We start from the raw sequence: 21,877 nt of genomic DNA, 5'->3' as shown, positions 1-21,877 counted from the left end.
TTCACCTCCGTACGCAGACAAAGATGAGTGCAGAAAATGAAAGCCGCATGGTGCCATTGTTCAGTAGAGATGAGAATGGATGTGCACGCTGCGCTTCAGGAAAGGAACTTCACTAAAAAAAATAAAATAATCACACCCCCTGCTCAAATGCTTACTGTTGCACTTGCACCTAAGAAGAAACACTGTAATTATTAGAAACGCTGTATGGTGTTTATTATTATAGAATCAAATTATTTTTAAACCTCAGCAGATGTTTTCCACACCTTTGGGAGACCACGAGTGACTGGACCCGGAACTGTGGTTGTGATGTGAAAGTTATGTCATGGTGGGGTCAGGAGGCAGGGGGCCTGGTGTTGATTTTTGTGATTCACTTGAAATATGTACGGTGTGGGAAATGGGACATTACATCACAGGGAGTGTTTTTGACTAGGCTGGACATGTGGGCACGCGCACGCACATGCAGTGCAAAATATATTACAAAACCACAGTCCATAAGTGGGGATTTACCATGCAGGGTCTGGTATTTTACCATTTAAGTGGTAAAAGGGCTGCACGGCGGACGAGTGGTTAGCCACACAGCTAGGAGACCCGAGTTCAAATCCACCCTTGTGCATGTTCTCCCTGTGCATGCGTGGGTTTTCTCCGGGTACTCCGGTTTCCTCCCACATTCCAAAAACATGCTAGGTTAATTGGCGACTCCAAACTGTCCATAGGTATGAATGTGAGTGTGAATGGTTGTTTGTCTATATGTGCCCTGTGATTGGCTGCCGACCAGTGCAGGGTGCACTCCGCCTCTTGCATGAAGACAGCTGGGATAGGCTCCAGCATCCCCGCGACCCTTGTGAGGATAAGTGTTAGAAAATGAATGAATGAATGAAAATGGTAAAGGTATTCAGTGTTTTGGTCAGTCAAGAGTCTTCAAAAGTCTACTTGCAAGATGACCGAGACCTCATCTAAATCGGCTTGTTTGCTATGGTTCGGGTTACTGTGTTCACATTTCACCAAATTCTAATCTGATCAGGATTGCGTTCAATTTTAAAGGTTCCATTTGTAGCTAAAGCCAGAAAGTGCTACACTGTGTCAACACTTCCAAACCTTCACATAATGGATTGAGTAAGTACCTCAAACAATGCACAGCGAATTCAAGAAACAATACAAGCAGTTGATGTTTGCTAAATACAAGGATGAAGAGTCTTGAACCAGCCATGATGTGCTATACATATCACTATATGGACAGTTACTATGGTACACATAATGTCATTGTACAGGACAAAAAAATAAACAATAAAAAAAAAAACTTCAACTGTATTATGGAAAACAGGAAGTGAACAAATGTAACAGTTACTGATTGTAAAAGTACCAGATGGAGGGGTAGGATTTAATAAGCTTTGCTTCTTCCTACTCCTTTTGGACATGTGGAACTGTGAACTGATTATGTGATGCATTCAATTGTAATCTGATGCATGTTCAAATGAAATAAAACCATTACCAATACCATTACCATATCTGACACCAGCGATTAAAACAGTGAAGGTGAAGACCAACACAAGCAGTGTCCACTTTAGGTGTTTAACTTTACTTTACAGCCTGTAACCGAGTGTTGCATTGACAGCATAGTGACAAAAAGATGACATTTTGGGTGCATCTGTGTTTGTGTACGGTATGAGTCACAACCACCTGCCTGTGGATTTAGGCCAATAGATCACACAATAACAGCTAAGACAGAGGAGCGCTGCTTTATGACTTCAGCACATTCGGGTTTGAAGCCTTCCAGTACCAGCCTCTTTAAATTATGGTGGGAAACGTCCTTGGGATGTGAACGTCTCATTTCTGGGGTGGCTTGGTAATGCACACACACATATACACACACACATATACACATATACACAAACACATTGCAGGTGGAATGTGATGGAGCATGACATAGGAATAATACAACCAATAGCCGTAACCCTAGCTAAACTAATATCAAATTTTTGGTCATTGTTAAAAATATGCAATACTCAAGAAGACACTTTATTAGGTACACCTGCACAATTATAGGACAAATTGTTGATTTGTCTCATCAAGATAATAATGTTCAGATATTAATTATAAGAATATGCTGTCGTAGAGTGAGAACTGCACTTTATCATGTTTTTAATTGTTTGACCCTCAACCAAATATTACACACCACGCTCAGTTGATGCAGTATTGTTCTACAACACTACATACAGATACATATATAAATACATAAGAATTACATTCAATTTTTTTCTCAAGAGTACATTTTTTATTGACCACTGGTCAATGTGCTACTAGTGTGGTTAATTATATCTAGTTTAGCATAATTCAGTTTATTGTAATACCGAAATTCCAAATTGTTGCTAAATATAATCAATTATTAACCCTTTAACTGCTGATAGTGAACGCGTTATCCAACAAGATCACGTGGTTCTCCAAAGCGAAAGTTGTGTGCAACTGTGCCAATGTACTCATTATGATTAAAAGAAGCAAGTGTAAATGAACCACATGAGTCAAACATCCTCTAAAGAGCCCCACATGTATGAAACAGAAATCTGACCATCGCAGCCGGAGCTCCTCGTCCTCCTCCCAGCTGAGCCCGCTCTAACATCAACACTGTGAGTGAACACCTGCGGACCCGCCCACCCTCTGGAATCCTTGCCTCTCCATTGGCTGTCTCTTTAAATATTCATAAAACTGAGCGTTGATTGGCTCTAATCACGGCAGCAGAAATGTCATAAAGGAAAAAAATCTTTGGAAGTTGTGTTAAGGGAATAAGTGGTGAAGGGAAAAAAAAGACCACCTTGTGATAACCGCGGTGTTCAGGGGACTTCTAACCGAGGATAGGGGACTCTTTTCCTTTCTTCATGTCGAAGTTTCCCTTCTTCATATCTGTGAGTACCTCATTAAGTTGCTGCTGCTGCCTGTGCGTTCAATACTGAAAAGACAACAGAAAGTTGATTACCACATTCTGAGTAATTTTACGTGTTTGCTTCTGATGGTAGAATTTATCATTTCTAGTGTGTGGAATGCTGTTTCTTCATTATAAAATATACAAATAAGTTGTGTGTGTGTATTTTCTTTATTTTGCCAAGTAGTTTTCTCAAAAGGTAATGTATTCACAGTTTTTTTTTTATCACAAGCATCTTTGCTTAATACAAAAATTATAATACTGTTTACTGTATACATCTAATGAAAGACATGCAGGGTCATAGGTCAAGTGGATGCAATATGGGGACCTCATATTTGGACTGTATGTGGATGTACGTACAGTACAATGTTGTCAGTCATAATAATAATAATAACAAAAATACAAAAAGAATGCATACTAGTTACTATTGTTTTTCAATTGTTGTGTTATTATTATTATTATAACACAATTAATATCATCATTTTAAAAGATACGCTTGATCAAAAGTCTGATGAAAATGTGGTTTAATAAAAAATGAAAAAATATAATAAAAAATCTCTTTTTAAAATTAAAATTTTAATCTAAGAGATGATAATATAATATGTGGTTTAAACTATAAATTGTGTTGTTAGTATTGTGTCCCTGTTGTTTTTATTGCGCCTCTGAGGAGCTGCTGTGATCCTTGATGGATAAATTAGAGCTTAACTTTAATGGGGACTGTTGATTACTTAGAGTGAAAGTTAAGTGTCATTTGCTGGGACTAGTCCAGCCCCTATGTGTGTGTGTGTGTGTGTGTGTGTGTGTGTGCTCTGCAGCAGGGGGGGTGTCCTTCACAGCAAAAAGAGATGGTGCGGGAGCGTGTTTTGAAAGTGAACGTCTTCACTGGCTCTTTGTCGCAGTGTTATCAGGATCAGAGCTGAGCATGAACGCTCCACAAGGCACATGCTGATGCTGCACGCTGCTGTAATGGCCTCTTAATGCCGGTATAAATAACCCAAAGTGAAAACATTTCTCTGGGCCTGAGACGACACATTATCCTGGAGGCTATTTCATGGTATTTGACTGTTTTACCTAAAAGTATGCTTCTTGTTCACACTCAAGCAGGGGGTAAGATAGCTGTTAAGAAGACATTATATCCTCAGAACCAATAGCTCGCTGAAAAATGTCTGTGACTTCTTACACCTGGAAAGGTCTTGCTGTGAGTTACTTTAAAAATGGAGATTTACTGTGGTGAATGCGGGCTGGATGTCCTTGACTGGATAAGACATCTCCCTACTATTTTGTCAATACAGCTCCCCTGTGGTCTTCAGACTTGCTTTCCCTTCTACCAGGCCATCGACTGAATTATTATGGACACCTTTATTTCTGTCATACAGCAAAAAAAAAAAACAGCCACTGGCCTACTTCAGGATTGAAACCATGCATATTCTTTAGTTTTCTACAGTTTGGGAGTGTGGCTTTCATTCGAAACCTGTAAGGTCAGGGGTCACTCTTGTTGGACCCGAGAAAGGACCTGTTGATTCATGAGGTTATGTCTAAATCATGGAATAGGTGTTTGGTGGCGTTCTTCAAATCAAGAATAGATGGTGTGGTAGATGGTCTTTCACTTGTATAGCACTTTACCACTTCCAAGGCACTTAAAGCGCTTTGACATCCACCTACTGATGACGCAGCATCAGGAGCAACTGGCCAAGGATAGTTGGACATGATCACCAGAGGAAGGAGGATTGAAACCGCCGTAGGTGTCCAATAAATGTACAAAATGTCCTGGCAAGGGGGTGACCCTTTTCCATTGCACAGTAACTACTTTGCTATTATTAGTTTTCTGATAGCAAAAAATCAGATACTACCAGATACTTTTTCTGTTGCTGGTCAGCAAGCGCTATAAGCATCCAGGCTTGATACCATATTGGTTAAGCCAATTCACAATTGTTGCAATAATGTAGCATTTGAGGACAGACTGTTCAAAATGACCAAAAATAAACACTAGTGGTGCAACGAAATATTAATATAATATAATATAATAAAAAGGTTCGGTACGCATGTGTATTGAACGGTTCGATACAGATACATGTATTGTTGCATCCCTAATAAACACCCATGTGAACATTGGCTTGTCGTCATATACACAGAAAAATTTGGACATCCCATGGGGATAAACTTGCCAAAATATCGGGACAAACATTAAAAAATATCTCCAATCTCCAATCATTTAAAAATGAGGCGGCATTACCCATACTGAGCTGGAGTTCAGTTTGCATGAGAAATCAGTCCCATGTATGACATGATGAAAACACACCTTATAAGCCAACATGGGGCCAATCGTGTGGGGACCTCCCCACTATCTCAGACAACCTCACACAGGAGCCATAACAAACGCTCTGCAGACACTTTTCAAAGATACTGTACTCCATAGTCAGGCGTACCGTAAAGGTGGGAACTTTAGGACAATTTCAAAGCATCCTGTTTGTTTTTGGTAGTAAAAGTTAAATTCACATTGACCAAAAATTAAATGGTTGAAATGGTTTGGTTCTGCGTTAGAGCACAGACCGGTGACAGTCCTTCCAGCATCCACTGCACTCTAATCTAGTGCAGGGGTCTCAAACATGCGGCCCGCGGGCCAAATGTGGCCAGGACACTAGTTTGAGGCCCCCGCCTTGATATGAATTTTAATGTTAGTGCGGCCCGCGCAAGTTTGATTTGGATGCTGTATGGTATCATGTACCCAGAAAAAATTATTACGTTTGATTAATGTTCATGTTAAAGGTTAAATAACTGTGAATAGTTAACCTCCCTATCCGTGTGGAAGTGGTAAGTTTTTGGCTATTTAAGTTTAAAGGAAATAACTTGAAGGCTACCGTTTAGGTCGCTAGCTCTCTAGTTTGCAAGTTAGCATGTGTCTCAAGAGCCTGCAGTTGCGAAATATGTTGTAAATAAAAAGAGTATAAATGTGACTATAGTCGTGTTTTGTCATGTCTACAGGGCTCTAATAATGCTTTGTTCATTTTAATCCGAAAAAAATAATTTACCCACCAACTATGTGGTTTCTTAAGTTTTTATTATTTGCGTTTTATTATTATTATTGAATTTATTTATTACTGATTGATTGATTTGTTTATTCTTGATTTATTTATTTTCCATCTTATTTTGTGCAGAAAAATAAAAAGTAAGATATTTGAGAACAGTGGAATGTTTTATTTTTTTCTTGTAGAAAATCGGAACCAAAGCAAAGTTTATTCATTTTTCTGTTTTTAATAAATGCGTTTTTTTTTGGGAAAACCTGATGCACCCCTGTCTCGCCCAGACCCTAGCTCCAGTGGCCCCCAAGTAAATTGAGTTTGAGACCCCTGATCTAGTGGAATACGAAAATAAAACAAGTTTTCAAAAAAGAAAGAAGAAAGGAGAGGGAAGAATTGAACAAAAGTACAAAAGAACAAATGTCCCATTTTGAGTTCTAAACTTGATTTGGTCAGGTGGTGGATATTTGATCACGTATGAGCAGAATGGGGGCACGAGCATCTGAAGAGGGCGCCCATATGCCACACATCCTTACTAAATGAGTGGGAATTCCCCCTCCTTTACAGCGCCCCCCGCCACCCCCCCAAGAGAATCTTACCCATATAGCCCATAGCTAGAACTGCGTACTTGTCCCTTGTCTCTACTTTCTTGTAGCAATCCTTAAATATGCTCCCAGACACCTTCATTCTCCATCACTGTCTGCTTGTTTGCTCTCACTAATATGGTCCTATTGTTACTTAATTGTTCTATTTCAAAACCAACTGCCCCCAGTTGAGCCACACTGGTACCATGCAGTGGAAAAACAAAAAAGGGGTTGCATATTGCATATGAGTATTGACTTTTTATGCAAAATGGCTTCGCATTTTCCAAAATATTCATCTCATTGTGAAAGCCTTATTGTAAAATGTCCCGCTGCAATTCATTTGTCATCTCCTCCTGGACTAATGGAGAGAAACGGCCTTATCATCAACCTCCATTGTTGTTAATTAACTTGACTTGCTAACCGCTACGGGCTAAAAAGCCACTAGTGAGGAAAGAGCGTGGAGGGCAGTATAGCGATATTTCCATGGTTGTCAGTGGTGGTGCTTCCCTTCTTGGCTGCTGGGGCTTTGGAGAGTATTACTCAAAGTGCGGTGTAGTGTTTATCTTAAATTGAATTGTTGAGCGAGATGTTAAGGAGGCATCAATCACGTACAGGGTGAATGTAGGCTAGCAGAAAGGAGGAAGCTGCAGCAGTAAAGCAGTAAAGCAGCCATGATGCTATGACGAAGAAGGCTGCCGGCATAAATCTGCAGGCTGAGCAAATTAAGGTGTCAGCTTGTAAACGCCACTTAGTGTGTGTGTGTGTGTGTTAAGTTTCACAGCATGATGATGAGTGTTTTATTTCAACTTTAAAGGAGGTGACCTTCTGCTTTCCTTTCCTCCCCACAGGGATGTTTGTCTCCTCTCCCACCTTCTTTTCACAAGCCAATTGGATCAAGTCGTCTTGCGCTCACTTTTATCTGTTGACCACTAATAGGACTCTTACACATCACTCTGCCCTATTATCCCGCAATGACTTCCCAATTTAGAGGTGGCCACCATCCCTGGAGGAACAACACCTCAAGTCTGTTACGTTGGGTCATATCGGTTTCCCCTGTGTTCTTGCTCGGCCTCGGGCTCAGACTCTTCTCCCGGTATGGATTTTCTGTCCTGTAATTCCTCAGCCTGTCTTCATGTGATGGGTTGTTCACTTTCTAAGTCTGCAGAATACCACTGAGTGCAGCGCTATATCTTTATCTTTATGTCTGAGCACAGCACAAAGCTCAGCCAAAGATCTGCAGCCGCTCGGCTCACAATGGGTTTGGAGTATATTTAGCACATATGGTCTGTGTCAGAGTTTGGAAACGTGGTGATTTACTGTTTTTACGTGATTCTCATTTGCTGGAACCGGAGAGAGAAATGTGTGCGTTGATGTTCAAAATGAGCATATAGTGATAACTTTGGGATATGTTTTTTTTTTTTTAACAAAACTTAATGAAAATAAGACATGCAGGACCGTGTATGCTGATTTCTGCCAAGGTTGAACTGTGAACAAAACTGAAAAATGTTTGCTTGTTCGGTCATTTCTGTTTGTTAGCGGCTTACTTCCTGTATTGAGGATGGGGAACAGACGGCCGGTGACATTATGATTCCAGGTGGAGTGGACTCAAAGTCTTCCAATTTACCACATGGGAGCGGTGTCGCACAAGATTAACACGTGACAATATTTCTTGTTCAGAGAAAAGCTGTCTCAACAGAACAGGACAGCCAGAGGTCAATCAGACAATGAACTATGTCATCTCTACTATGAATGATAATACATAATCCACACCTATAATATGGAAGTGGCAGTGCACGAAACAAGGTTGGAACCCCACATTAAGTGCATTGCGCACACTATAAACCTTGCAACCCAACCTGCACTTGATGTTTCAAGTGTTGTTAATGTCCAAGCAGAAGCTGTAGTAATTTTACATTTGATCAAAAGTACCTAAGATTTGTCAGATCACAACTGGATCACGGTATAACACTGTGAAAACTTAGATCGTAAATTCACTACTTCCTTGTTTCGCACTCTAAACATCATAGCCTAAACATAAAACTAAATGTACTGCAATCTGTTTTACAGGTTTTAAGAGATTTCCTGATTGTACTCTTACGTCACTAAATGGCTACGAGGGACGGCCTTTTGGCTTCATTTCCACTACGGGGAAACTTAAAGATCAATTCAAATAAAATATATTTTTTTATGGAATCTGAATCTGTTGTATTGAGCAGAATAATGGAAGTCTGTGTGACTGTAGTTAACTTCCCATAGCTGATGTCATGTTGCGCTTTTCCATGTTCTGTCCTACAATAGTCAAATTGTGTGTTTGGTGTTACAATGACTGCTGTGATATTAAAGATAATATCAATAATATTGGCGTTAGATAGGCTGCACGGCAGTCGAGTGGTTAGCGTGCACACCTCACAGCTAGGAGACCCGAGTTCAATCCCACCCTCTAAACTAAACTAAAACAAAATAAAACTAAATAAAACTAAACTAAACTAAAGGCACGGCGGTCAAGTGGTTAGTGTGCAGACCTCACAGCGAGGAGACCTCAGCTCGATCCCACGCTCGACCATCTCTGTGTGGAGTTTGCATGTTCTCCCCGTGCATGCGTGGGTTTTCTCCGGGTACTCCGATTTCTTCCCACATTCAAAAAACATGCTAGGTTAATTGGCGACTCTAAATTTTCCATAGGTATGAATGTGAGTGTGAATGGTTGTTTGTCTATATGTGCCCTGTGATTGGCTGGCCACCAGTCCAGTCGCCCGAAGACGGCTGGTATAGGTTCCAGCACCCCCGCAACCCTCGTGAGGACAAGCGGTAGAGAATGAATGAATGAATGAATGAATGGCTTTAGACAGTACTGTGGAGTGGCAACTCAGTTAGCATCCACCCTAGTTCTTGGTTAATGACTATGCCTTACCAAGGTTCCACTGTATATCATGATTGGGCAACAAAATGCTACATCAAATGTATCCTCCTCTCTGTAGATCATGATGTTGCAATTGGTCCTGTTCCTGCCCGTGCTCTGCTCAGCCCAGCGTTCAGAGCCCATGTTCTCGGCCGTGACCAAGACCGTGCTTCCCCCTGACTACGACAACAACCCCACCCAGCTCAACTACGGTGTAGCGGTCACAGACGTGGATGGCGACGGAGATCTGGAGATATTTGTTGCAGGGTGAGAAAGTTTGTGGAAATGAGCTGCGGCACTTCCCGCCTCAATGCTTCTCCCACAGTGGTCCAAGCAATGTTTAATTTAATCCATTAGCCGAATTTGAACAGATGATTGAACTTCTGAGTGATAGCTATCTAAGTCTGGATTGGGAGGTGCACTTGATTTTCCGAGCTAAAGGTTGAAGACAAAGGCAAAAGACTTTAAAAAGACTTACGGCTCACTCATGTGATGATAATGGATTGAGATTGGACAGAGCGCCACTGATGGAGATGGTTTGGCAAGCTTGCTTCGATCCAGTCAAGCGGCGATGAATTCCTCACAGGCTGCAGATGGATGGATGTAAATGGCCGCGCCTCATAAATGTCTTTCCTGCAAAGACGTCCTATTCAGCAGCAATTCAGAGAGAGGGCATCACATTTGGAGAACCTCATCACGGCCTTCATTTATACGACTGTATTGACATAATGACCTTCAGTGACAAATTATAACAGAGTCAAATGAACGTTTCCTGTTACTTTTACACGAGTAGAGCTATGTTGGCGTATAAATGTAAGGAAACCCTGAAAATACGAATAGGCAGTGACCTCCTTTTCAATATTCTGGAAAAATGTTTTTAAGCCAGTCCTAGACAAAAACAAAATTATTTTTTTAAATATCATATTTTCAATATGAATTGGCTAAATTTCCCGACATTTTAACTACTTTTTCCATGAGTCAGCAGCATCTCTCCAGGCCACAAATGTTTGTGAGTGACAATAGGAAAAGCTCTGACTCACTTGGTCACCACCTGTAGGTTTGCATGTATAAATCTACAGACATCAAATGTGACTCGTCTTTTTCAGACTTTTTCATGGGGAAAAAAATCTGTTACGTCAGTCCTGTAGATCCAGGAATCAGGCATCTCCTGTATATCACCACTTGATTTTTAGTATGCAATAACAAAATAAATTTTGCGAGCTAGAGCACCAAATGTTCTGCAAACAATCCGCAATAAGAAAAAAAAAAAGATTCAACACATCAAATCTTATCAGCCACTGAAATGCCAGCGTTGCTACAACGCCCGGGGTCCAGGGCTTGTTCCTATCTCTCTGGCATTTGAAAGGTGCAAACGGTTTGCCAGAAATTACCAGAGGGTTAAAGCATTCTGGGATTTGGACGGACAACCAATCCTTTACCATCTTCAAAGATACCGACATTTGTCAGCGAGTAGATCCCTTGGGACATACTTTTAATGTTTTGTTAATAGCAGTGATGTCATTATTTTTGGTTAGGACAAAGTGTGCACAAACTCCAGTTATATCTGAACGTAAAAAATAATAGAAATGTATTATTATTGTTATTGGTGTCAACTTAAAAATATATATATTTTATCATGAATGTGCATCATAAATAAAGTACTGTACTGTAAATGTCATATTTTTAAAACACAAATCGCTCACCTCACCTTTCGTGTTGTCAAAGTAGCTCTAAGACTGCTGAAGAACCTGCTGATTGCTTAATCTAACGTATCTCCTCTGGCTCCCCGTTGGCAGTTACAATGGTCCTAACCTGGTGCTGAAGTATGACAAGCAGAGAAAAAGATTGGTCAACATCGCCGTAGACAACCGCAACTCCCCGTTCTACGCCTTGAGAGACCGCCAAGGCAACGCCATTGGGGTAACAGCGTGTGACATTGATGGTGACGGTCGGGAGGAGATTTATGTACTCAACACCAATAACGCCTTTTCTGGTAACATTGTTTTTGATATTATCCACACAGACGTTTTTTGGGGCTGCCTAAAGTTCTTCTTTTGTGACTCTTTGCCCTGCATCAGGACGGGCGACATACTCGGACAAACTGTTCAAGTTCCGTAATGGACGCTTTGAGGATTTGCTGAGTGATGACATTAATGAACACAGAGATGTAGCCAACCGTATGGCTGGAAGATCAGTCGCCTGTGTGGACAGAAAGGTAAAGGCACACACACACACTACAGTTGAACCTCCATAGTCATCCATATTTCCATCCATCCATTTTCTTCTATTTTCTTGTGACATATTATTTTTTATATTATTTGGAATATGGGAAAAATCTCAGGTACCTGGGGAAAATCAGGCACACACAGAACATGTAAACTCCGTACAGGATGTTTCACTGGAGAGATGAATGTGTTCCAGGCTTGTGACATCTCCTATACTTTAGAACTACTACTAATCATTTAAATAATGTGCCACTTGTGTGCCAGTGAAGAAACAGTAGCCCTCTCTCTGACAGGAGCCAATCACAAACTATAAGCCAAGTCACAATGAGCTTTTCAACCCATCGGAAATCGCAGGAGGTCATTACTCAATATAACAGACTCATTGTGCCATCTTACAAAGAACACTAAAATCATCACACAGTAACTTAACACTTAACAGTCAAGTAACTTAACTTAATATTCAAAAGGTATACCTAAGACCAGTCCGTATGCAAATTTAAATTATATATTTTAATGCATTTTTGAATAGTTGTCTGCAACCCACTATGAATGGATTAACAATTCAACGCTGGGTTCTGAACCACCACCAGGTAAAGATTGGAATAATGTACTTTAGAATACTTCCTGCAGGGAAATGCATTAAACTTTGAAGATTCCACTGTATATTCATGTGTTCTGTGCGCATGCATGGTTGCCTCTGTTTGTTTACCAGTGATAATTCATGGCCTGCCTGTGCCGCCCTCCTCAGCATGTGCTATGACACTTCATTTGGGGGACTGCTGGGCCATTTTCTCCCCACTGTCCATCGGCAAGCAGTGTAATTACAAAGGCCGGGGCTCGTTTGTTTTATAGAACATCGTATGAGGGGATGAGTGATGACTGCTCTCTGCCCAGTATCATTTTCTCTATTTTTCCATTCAGTCCCTTTTTCATTTCTCTTCCGCCTCTTTTACTTTCTCTGACGGCCTCTTTCTTTGTCTCTTATCGCACGTTGGCTTCCAATCTAGGGATAAAGAAGCTAATAGTCGAGAGAGAGGACAGTTGGGTTCACGATTGTTTTTTTTTTTGTTTTTTTTTCCCCCTCCTCAAACCGCAGTCCCATCTCACCAAGCACTGATGGGTTGTGCAGCTGCCACCCCGATTGGAAAGATATCCACTTTTAATGGCATAATACTTTCAGAGCCAGCCAAACAGACGTGGTGTGTGTTCTTCCGTGGCGGTTCCGGCACGATGACAAAGGGAACATGCATTTATTAAATTACATTCAAGCAGGCAACAAAAGTGGGGCTGATGTTGGGTAGTGGGTGAGTGGTGCATGCGTGTTGTCTTGTTTACTCTTAAATAAACTGCTTGGTACCAATTGACATAAAGGCGGCCATATTAAAGCTTTACAGTCAATTTGAAGCAAACGATAACAATTTGAAAACTAATTTCCTAATTTAGCGGCACGGTGGCCGAGTGGTTAGCACGCAGACCTCACAGCTAGGAGACCAGGGTTCAATTCCACCGTCGGCCATCTCTGTGTGGAGTTTGCATGTTCTCCCCGTGCATGCATGGGTTTCCTCCGGGTACTCCGGTTTCCTCCCACATTCCAAAAACATGCTAGGTTAATTGGCGACTCCAAATTGTCCATAGGTATGAATGTGAGTGTGAATGGTTGTTTGTCTATATGTGCCCTGTGATTGGCTGGCGACCAGTCCAGGGTGTACACCGCCTCTCGCCCGAAGACAGCTGGGATAGGTTCCAGCACCCCCCGCGACCCTCGTGAGGAAAAAGCGGTAGAAAATGAATGAATGAATTTCCTAATTTAATACCATAATATTTTAATAATGATTTGGAGTGCATGAGAAAGTGGGAAGGAAAACATTGCATTCTTTCACCAAATGTTCATTTAATAACAGGCATATATCAATGCTGCAAACTCCTCAGCCAGTATTAATAAAATCCTCCATCTGTCCAAGTATCCTTAGCCAAGATACTGAACCACCAGTTGCTCCTGATGCTGCGTCATCAGTAGGTAAATGGGCCAATGATGTCAAACCGCTTTGAGCACCTTGGAAGTGGAAAAGCGCTATACAAGTGAAAGACCATTTACCATTTCTTGCAACATGGGGCCATGCATTATCGTGTTGGTTGTGGTTGAGTGGCACAGCAATGGGCCTGCCATGGGATCTCTGTGTGTGCATCTCAATAAAATGCACCTGTGTTTGTTGTCCATTACATACGCCTGACCATACCATGACCCCACCGGCGGAATGGGCCACTCAATCCACAACGATGACATCTGCAAACCACTCACCCACACGACGACATACACGCTGTTTGCCATCTGTCCCGTACTATGACCACTGGGATTCATTCATGAAGTGAACATCCCTCCATAGTGCTACACACCATCAAACATGAGCATTTTCCTACTAAAGTCGGTTACAACAAACTGGTTGAGCCCCTGATGGTTTCTGACAGTTTGTGCAGAAATCCTTTGGCTATTTATTTTTGTTGCATCAACTGTCCAGGTGGCTGGTCTTAGACAATCTTGGAGGAGAAGATGCTGGATGTGGAGGTGCTAGGCTGGTGTGGTTACTCATTGTCGGCTGTTGTGAGTCTAGATGGTGAAGGTTGAATGTACTGCCAAATTCTCTTAAACGTCTTTGCTTGGCTTATGGTAGAGAAATGAACACTCAGTCAGTAGGAAAAACAAAATGAAAACAAGACTTTAGAGTTTTATGAGTGTATCATAAAATGTATCATAAATTGGTATGTTTAGGATATTATGGTAAATCAATATGGCATCATTGCCTTTTGAGTCAATTTCAGTGGTTTCTGGCATTGGAATAATGTAGGTACACACTGTAAGCCGGCGCCTCACATGCACTTTGCAAAGATGCGTGTCACACTTATTACATTGCCAATTGCACTGACAGAAATTAGCCTTGGGGCAAAGACTTATTGAAAAATCATTGACTTTTAGGTTTGTTAAGTAACTGCCAGAGGCCTTCGGGTCTTTCATTGCAGTTCAGTCTCATTTTTCAAGCTATAAGGTAGTGAGTGTGTCTGTGTGTGTGTGTGTATGTGTGATGGAGTATAGCCGACCTCTCCCAAGTCAGTAGCTCAGAATTTGACACATCATGACATTTTGAGAGTGACACATCAATCAGACTCATTTACCTTTCATGTCCAGTTATAATAAAATATAGCTTTGACACGTGTGTGTGTTCTTATACATGCATGGGTTTTCATTGAAGGAAATATGTTGGGAAAACTCAAGTGTGTAGACTATTAGTGTGTTTCCATTTGTGTCTGCAGGGGCTCCGACTGATAATGGAGTGTGAAATTAATCTCCAAAGGGAGGAGGAGTAGGCTGGGAAACTGGTAGAGGGGTTTGATTAAGGGGAAATGTTTAGTTTCTTGCGATTTAGCTAGTGTACATATGTAGAGTGTACTTTCACACCATACATACAGCAGTCCTTATTGAATGTATCATAGAGGTATATTTAAAGAAAGTGGTCCATAAACATGATGCTGTAAGGCAGGCACGTGAAGCATTGGATAGCGTCATTCATTTGTTCCAGATATATTTGTGTTACATTTTTAAGAGTCAACTGCTGAAAAATTTGTTTTGAGCAACACAACACTTGATTCGCCATTGGTGTTATAGCCTAAAACTGCGGACCAAAACCGATTTTACTTACAATTGGAGATCATTTTCCATTGTCTACCATCATGTGCTGAAACGAACACAACATATTTTTTTTAGTCAGAACCAAATATACAGTATGTTAACCGGTGCGTATGTTAACCACAGTTCCACTATAAGTAATCTACGGATTGATAATCAGTGTGCCACTTTGGTGTGAACGTTGCTATGGCAACAACAAAACAAGGTATTACCTGTTCTCTCAGTCTGAAGTCACGCATCTCTCAAAATGTCACTCACTGTGGAAAAGTCTGTGCATGCATTTGTAAATAATAACGTAGAAAGGTGTTTGTTCAACTTTTTTTTTCCTTTGGACTCTTTCCTGGGAAGAAAATGAATGAAAATTGTTGAGGTCAAGCACAAACAGGAAATTGTTTTTGGTCTGAGATGTTGAAGGAATGGACGTTTTTCAGCGCTAAAATACCACAAAATTGCTTTGTCTTTGTCACTGGTAGGCTGTTTGGAAAAGAAACTTCAATAGACGAACAATAAATACTCAACAGCAACCTTCACCAGAGTTGGGGGTCAGAAACAAGTTCTTCCTCAGAATTTGATTGGGTTGTCAACGTAAAATGCTATAAAGCCTTATTGATCATCAAGCTTCCACATGTTTCTTGGCAAAGGGATTTTGATTTATGCCTACTGTGTTCTTAATCATTGTTGTTGTTATGGCAACACATTACAACACTGTATAATTGGGTCACAGGAGGAACCACATTTTCCATTTTGGGAAACCAAACATTTCTCTATACAGGTCAGCTTTTACCTGCTTTAACAATGTTACCAAACGTAAACGATGTTTTCCCCCCTCAGGGTACGGGTCGTTATGCTATCTACATAGCAAACTACGCCAGCGGAAACGTGGGCCCACATGCACTTATAGAGATGGACGATGCCGCGAGTGACCTCTCGCAAGGCGTCATCGCCCTCTCCAACGTGGCAGAGCAGTCTGGAGTCAACAAGTTCACTGGTGGGTCAGTGGCAATGGTGTGTGTGTATTTTTTGAGTGTGTGGGTGATGAAGACCTTTAGGATCATCCAGCCGCCTGCGCCGGAGCTACAGTGTGATTTACACAGACGTGTGCACAGGAGCGTGTGCTTGTTGTACCCATAGAGGCTAAAATATTGATGTGGTTCCAGGCAGGAAGACAAAAAAAAAAGATGCTATGAGGTTGTGATGAATTGTAGGGCGAGTGGAAGAGGGGAATTGTCAGTGGGCTCTTCGTCAGCTGTTTACTCCAGTCAAAGTCACGAGAGGCGAAGGGGAAGAGAGACACGTATACAAAGTGGGATGACATCCATCACGGCAACTGGCATCTTAAAGTTTCACTACTACTGTGTGTTTTATGTGTAATTCTTTGAGCTACTTCATATACAAGCAGTCAGATGAAAAACGCTTTCTGTTTTTTATATACTATAAATTATATTTACACCATAGATCAGCGGTTAATTCCTGCAAATTTTCTACCAAAGTCTACCAAATTTAAACAAAAATACATGCGTCTTATATTTGGGTGAATACAGTATGTTGTTTTCTCAGATTTGATTCTGGTAGCTTGGATCAAAGGTTACGTCACACATACAATGGCAATACGTAGTTTAGTGTAGTTACTTTCTTTCCTTCCATTTTTTTTCATTTTGTCCAGAAATATGTCAGTATTGAACAAAGCAAAATTTGTTCTCAATCAGAAATCACTCCACACTCTTTATTGCGCTCTGGTTCTACCATATATTACTTATTGTGTGGAAATATGGGGTAATAACTATAAAAGCAATCTTCACTCGCTAAATGTACTGCAAAAAAGGTCAGTAAGGATAATTCATAATGCCGCCTACAGAGAACATACTAACTCCTTATTTCTAAAATCACAAATACTTAAACTTGCTGATATGGTTCATCTTCAAACAGCTAAAATAATGCATAAGGCTAAAAATAACCAATTACCTAAAAATGTCATCCAATACTTCTCTACAAGAGAGGAGAAATATGATCTCAGGGAAGAACTAAATCTGAAACACTTATATGCTAGGACTACGTTATGCTAGCCATAGCATTTCAGTGTGGAATCAAACTATGGAATGGATTGAGTAAGACCCTCAAACAATGCACAACGATGAGCCAATTCAAGAAACAATACAAGCAGTTGATGTTTGCTAAATACAAGGATGAAGAGTCTTGAACCAGTCATGATGTGCTATATATATATCACTATATTGACAGTTACTATGGTACCCATTAGTATGTCATTGGATGGTCATATCACCTCGTATTACATTATTAAAAAAACAAAAAAAAAACCTTAAACTGTATTATGGAAAGCAGGAAGTGAACAAATGTAACAGTTACTGATTGTAAAAGTACCAGATGGAGGGGTAGGATTTAATAAGCTTTGCTTCTTCCTACTCCTTTTTGGACATGTGGAACTGTGAACTGATTATGGGATGCACTCAATTGTAATCTGATGCATGTTCAAATGAAATAAAATCATTATCATTACCATTTTCAAGAGCACCAACACTCCCTTACTCACATTACATGACTTACATTGGCGGGGGAAAAAAAAAACAGGTAATGGATACTAGCTTTGATGCCCTGACAGCACAATAAATGACAACCATGTGAACCATTTTGCCTGCGATTTTTTTCGTCTTTGATAAGAGACACTCCCGGTAGTCAAACTGTTCTTCATAGCGAGCTGTCATTGAAAAGTCCTTAAAATACATCCAAGTAAGTTTTTGTCGATGGTCTGTAAACAAATCAATCTACATCACATCCATTTTTACAAGCAGGATGTCATCAGAGGCGGACTGGAAGAGCCGGGGCCAAAACTGCTGTGAATGATATACAGTGCACTAGATGGCTTTTTCATCACTTGTGAGGAGGGGACGGTCAGGGAAGTTGTGTATCAAAATGGCATTGCAGCCACTTCACTATGTCACTGAAAAAAAAATAATACTGCTTTGCTCTTGAATGCGTCTCAAAGCAGCAAAAGACAGTCAGCATATTTGGACTCATCTGTGTTGAGAGTTGCTGTTTTTTTGTCTCCTCTGAACTACAACTATGTGTGCAGGGGGCCGAGGTGTGGTGGTGGGACCCATCGTGAGCCAGACCTTCTCTGATGTATTTTGCGACAATGAGTATGGACCGAACTTCCTGTTTCGGAACAACGGAGATGGAACTTTTACTGATGTGGCGCAGCAGGCCGGTAAGAAGAAGTGTTTAACGGTTTAAAGATCCTGACAGAACTGCAATAATAGCTTGTGTTCTGTCTGTTTCACCAAATAAATAAATGAAGGTGTCATATCCCACCTTCCTCTTTGTGTTTGGATCTCAAATCTATTAATATGCAAATAAGTCAACTGATGGATGTAAGATGTCAGTTCCTGTGCACTGCTGGCTGCAGATGTTTATGAGACACGTGTAGAAGTTGTGTACTAAACTGTGATGGGCTACAAACTAGTTTTCGACTACTTTTACTCCATGGATGGATGGGCGTTATTAGAGCAGTCTTGGCATGAAATAACACCCCTATAGTCACCTTTAGACTTGTAATCCCCAATACAGTGTACATATACTGAAAATGTACAGAAAATAAGACATAAATAAGACATGCTTTTGTGCATCGCTATGAATTAGTCTTGCACAACATTAGCCCGCGTTAGTGATTATTGTGGCTATTAATGTGCCAGATAATTCAAATGTGCAATAAACGCCTGTTGTTCCTGTGATCAAGTCTGGTGCTCACGTGCCTCAGAGAAAATTACAGTCACATTACTGACACCTAGTGACCAGTGTAGAATGCTACATATCATCACAATGTCTGAATGCATCTTCTATTACCCATTTTTATCCTTGAAAATGCCTAATTTTGTACGCAAAAAAATACATAAATTTATCTGAATACATCTTCTATTACCCATTTTTATCATTGAAAATGCCTAATTTAGTAGGCAAAAAAAAAACATAAATTTGCTGAAATATGCAATTTTTAAACTATAATAGGCCGTATTTAACCACAAAACTGCATGATTTATTAATTATTGTTTTTGAAAAATGCTGATAGTGTGAAGCTGTGAAATTTAAAGTGCAAAGTGGCAAGGGGTTAGGAATGGCTCTGAGGTACTGTCAATGTCACTCACTGCTGTTAACAGATAACTCTGAAGGTGACAAATAAAAATGACGTCATTATAAAATAAAATATTACTATACATAAAGAAGTCAAAAGTCATGATGGCCTAAGACCTTTGCACAGTGATCTATGCGTTACTGCAAAGTTGATATTGTATAACAAGTGTGTCAATGTGTCTCGTCAGGGGTGGAGGACCCCATGCAGCACGGTAGAGGTGTAGCACTTGCAGACTTCAACCGTGACGGGAAGACCGACATTGTGTACGGCAACTGGAACGGACCTCATCGTCTTTACATGCAACTTAACAACCGGAAGCAGAAGTTCAAGGTGGGTCGCACGTCTGCTTCCATACGTAATGGTAGTGCTAATGATAATGGTATATTTTATTTTTAACATGTTTAAAATTGAAGTACACTGCATGTGCTGTGTACACTTACACAAATATAGCCTATTGTTCCATCCATCCATTTTTGATGCCGCTTATCCTGACTGGGGTCACAGATATGCTGGAGCCTATCCTAGCTTACTTCGGGTGAGAGGCAGGGTACACACTGGACTGGTCGCCAGCCAATGACAGAGCGTATGGCCTATTACTAGTAAATAAATATTAAAAGACAAGTTATATGGTGTATTTTGGTCACAAGGCGTCAGTAATTGACATGATAGAGTGGAAAAAAGTCCTCCTTCCATTTGAAACAAAAGTTTAGAATAAGTAAATTGGAGAGCTAGCATGCTAGCAGCGGCTGTCTTATGTTCCTGTAGTGATCCCGTAGCCTGTGAAATATTGTGTAAACAAAGAAAAATTGGAGGGTAGTCATGACTATAGGGGTGTTATTTCAGGTCGACAGGACTCTAATAATGTCAAAACCTGTATTTTGAAAGTCCTCAACAGGTTTTCTCTGCTCTAATTATGAAAATATTCAGTTTTATCAATATTGAAGCCTACTTGGTGGAAGTTAATTTATCGTGGTCGGGTCTGGAACCAATTAACCGCAATAAATGAGGAACAACAGTACTGGTAAAATGTTTCTAATGTAGAAATGTAACTGTTTCAAATGTTTGTTCAAATGATTGTTTATATAGCTTCATTTATATGCTCAACATGGAACAGATTGCAACAAAAACTTTCTGTAATTACATTTCAGAAGGCCTAATTCCATTACTAATTCAATTACTTTTTTGACTATTAGGGATGTCCAATAATTATGGGTACAGATAAATATTGGTCCGATATCAGCATAAAAATGCAATATCAGTTGATTTTGGGATCTTTTTTTTGTGTATACAGGTGATGTGTCATGTTACACACATAGGTATTGACTGATATCAGTATTGGAAATTGAGATTTGGACAACATCCGTCTTCTGCAAAGAAGAAAATCTCAGACATCCCTAGTAACTATAACTAATTAATTACACAATTTGCCCAACACCGGTCTGGTGGTTAGTGCGCAGACCTCACAGCTAGGAGACCAGGGTTCGGTCCCCGCCCTCGGCCATCTCTGTGTGGAGTTTGCATGTTCTCCCCGTGCATGCGTGGGTTTTCTCCGGGTACTCCGGTTTCCTCCCACATTCCAAAAACATGCTAGGTTAATTGGCCACTCCAAATTGTCCATAGGTATGAATGCGAGTGTGAATGGTTGTTTGTCTATATGTGCCCTGTGATTGGCTGGCGACCAGTCCAGGGTGTACCCCGCCTCTCGCCCGAAGACAGCTGGGATAGGCTCCAGCACCCCCCCGCGACCCTCGTGAGGAAAAAGCGGTAGAAAATGAATGAATGAATTTGCCCAACACTGGTTGTCAATAACCCATTTTGATATTTAACTAGGTAAGTATGGCAAATCCTTGTACCTGACTGATCAACAGCTGTCTTTAAAACTAATAATTAAATAATGTGGGTAAGCTGATGTGAGGAAAACACTTTTGTTCTTCTCCTGACTACAATCAATGTGTAGTGAATGCACCATATTGATCCTGATGGAAGTTGTGATTACTCCATTTAAATTTTATAGACAACTGCTCAGCCACGTAGATCTGCAGTAAAGAGTGGTGGCAACTGAGATGTGCTTTACTGTGTTTAAATCGGCAGAGGCATCCAGCATCCTTTAGGAAGGAGATAAACGTTCAGGGGAGACATCTTTATGGGGGTCAAACAAGGGGTTAATGTTTGCTGCACACAGCCTGCAGATAGTTCCATCAACATGACACACATACAGTACACTTATTTATCTATGTTCTCATCAACACACACACGACAAATTGGTTTAGCTGTCTGTTGTTTTTATTTATGTATTTTTTGTCTTCAAGATTGTTAAATCTGGAGTCCGCAACAAATTTAAGGATGGCATTCCTGAATGCAGCGCTGACCTTTTGGCTTGCATAATGAAGCTGTTGTATCAGTCCAGTAAACCGC

General features: G+C 40.6%; 1 protein-coding gene and 1 long non-coding RNA gene across 6 annotated transcripts in view; one reads left to right on the top strand and one right to left on the bottom strand.

Annotated features, from left to right (window-relative positions):
• The window catches only part of LOC131108080 (uncharacterized), a 59,712-nt gene that overhangs the window by 23,390 nt on the left and 14,445 nt on the right, over positions 1 to 21,877 (bottom strand). For 2 of the 4 annotated variants that reach the window (XR_009120398.1, XR_009120396.1), the window contains exons 3-5: positions 11,118 to 11,232; positions 9,893 to 10,047; positions 2,564 to 2,941 (exon numbers count right to left, since the gene is read on the bottom strand). This is a non-coding gene — a long non-coding RNA (uncharacterized LOC131108080). The remainder of the gene's footprint in view (positions 1 to 2,563; positions 2,942 to 9,892; positions 10,048 to 11,117; positions 11,233 to 21,877) is intronic. The other 2 variants (XR_009120399.1, XR_009120397.1) reach the window with 2 other exon arrangements.
• Positions 2,764 to 21,877, top strand: part of crtac1b (cartilage acidic protein 1b) — a 33,907-nt gene continuing 14,793 nt past the window's right edge. For both annotated transcript variants that reach the window (XM_058058834.1, XM_058058833.1), the window contains exons 1-7: positions 2,764 to 2,897; positions 9,494 to 9,681; positions 11,211 to 11,407; positions 11,493 to 11,629; positions 16,150 to 16,306; positions 18,407 to 18,541; positions 19,650 to 19,792. In XM_058058834.1, coding sequence (XP_057914817.1) covers positions 2,871 to 2,897; positions 9,494 to 9,681; positions 11,211 to 11,407; positions 11,493 to 11,629; positions 16,150 to 16,306; positions 18,407 to 18,541; positions 19,650 to 19,792 — 984 coding nt within the window. In that variant the 5' untranslated portion in view covers positions 2,764 to 2,870. The remainder of the gene's footprint in view (positions 2,898 to 9,493; positions 9,682 to 11,210; positions 11,408 to 11,492; positions 11,630 to 16,149; positions 16,307 to 18,406; positions 18,542 to 19,649; positions 19,793 to 21,877) is intronic.

The sequence above is a fragment of the Doryrhamphus excisus genome, chromosome 20, assembly GCF_030265055.1.
Source record: "Doryrhamphus excisus isolate RoL2022-K1 chromosome 20, RoL_Dexc_1.0, whole genome shotgun sequence".
Taxonomy (NCBI): domain Eukaryota; kingdom Metazoa; phylum Chordata; class Actinopteri; order Syngnathiformes; family Syngnathidae; genus Doryrhamphus; species Doryrhamphus excisus.
The sequence above is the reverse complement of the archived record's forward strand: the minus strand, read 5'-3'. Positions and strand labels throughout refer to the sequence as shown.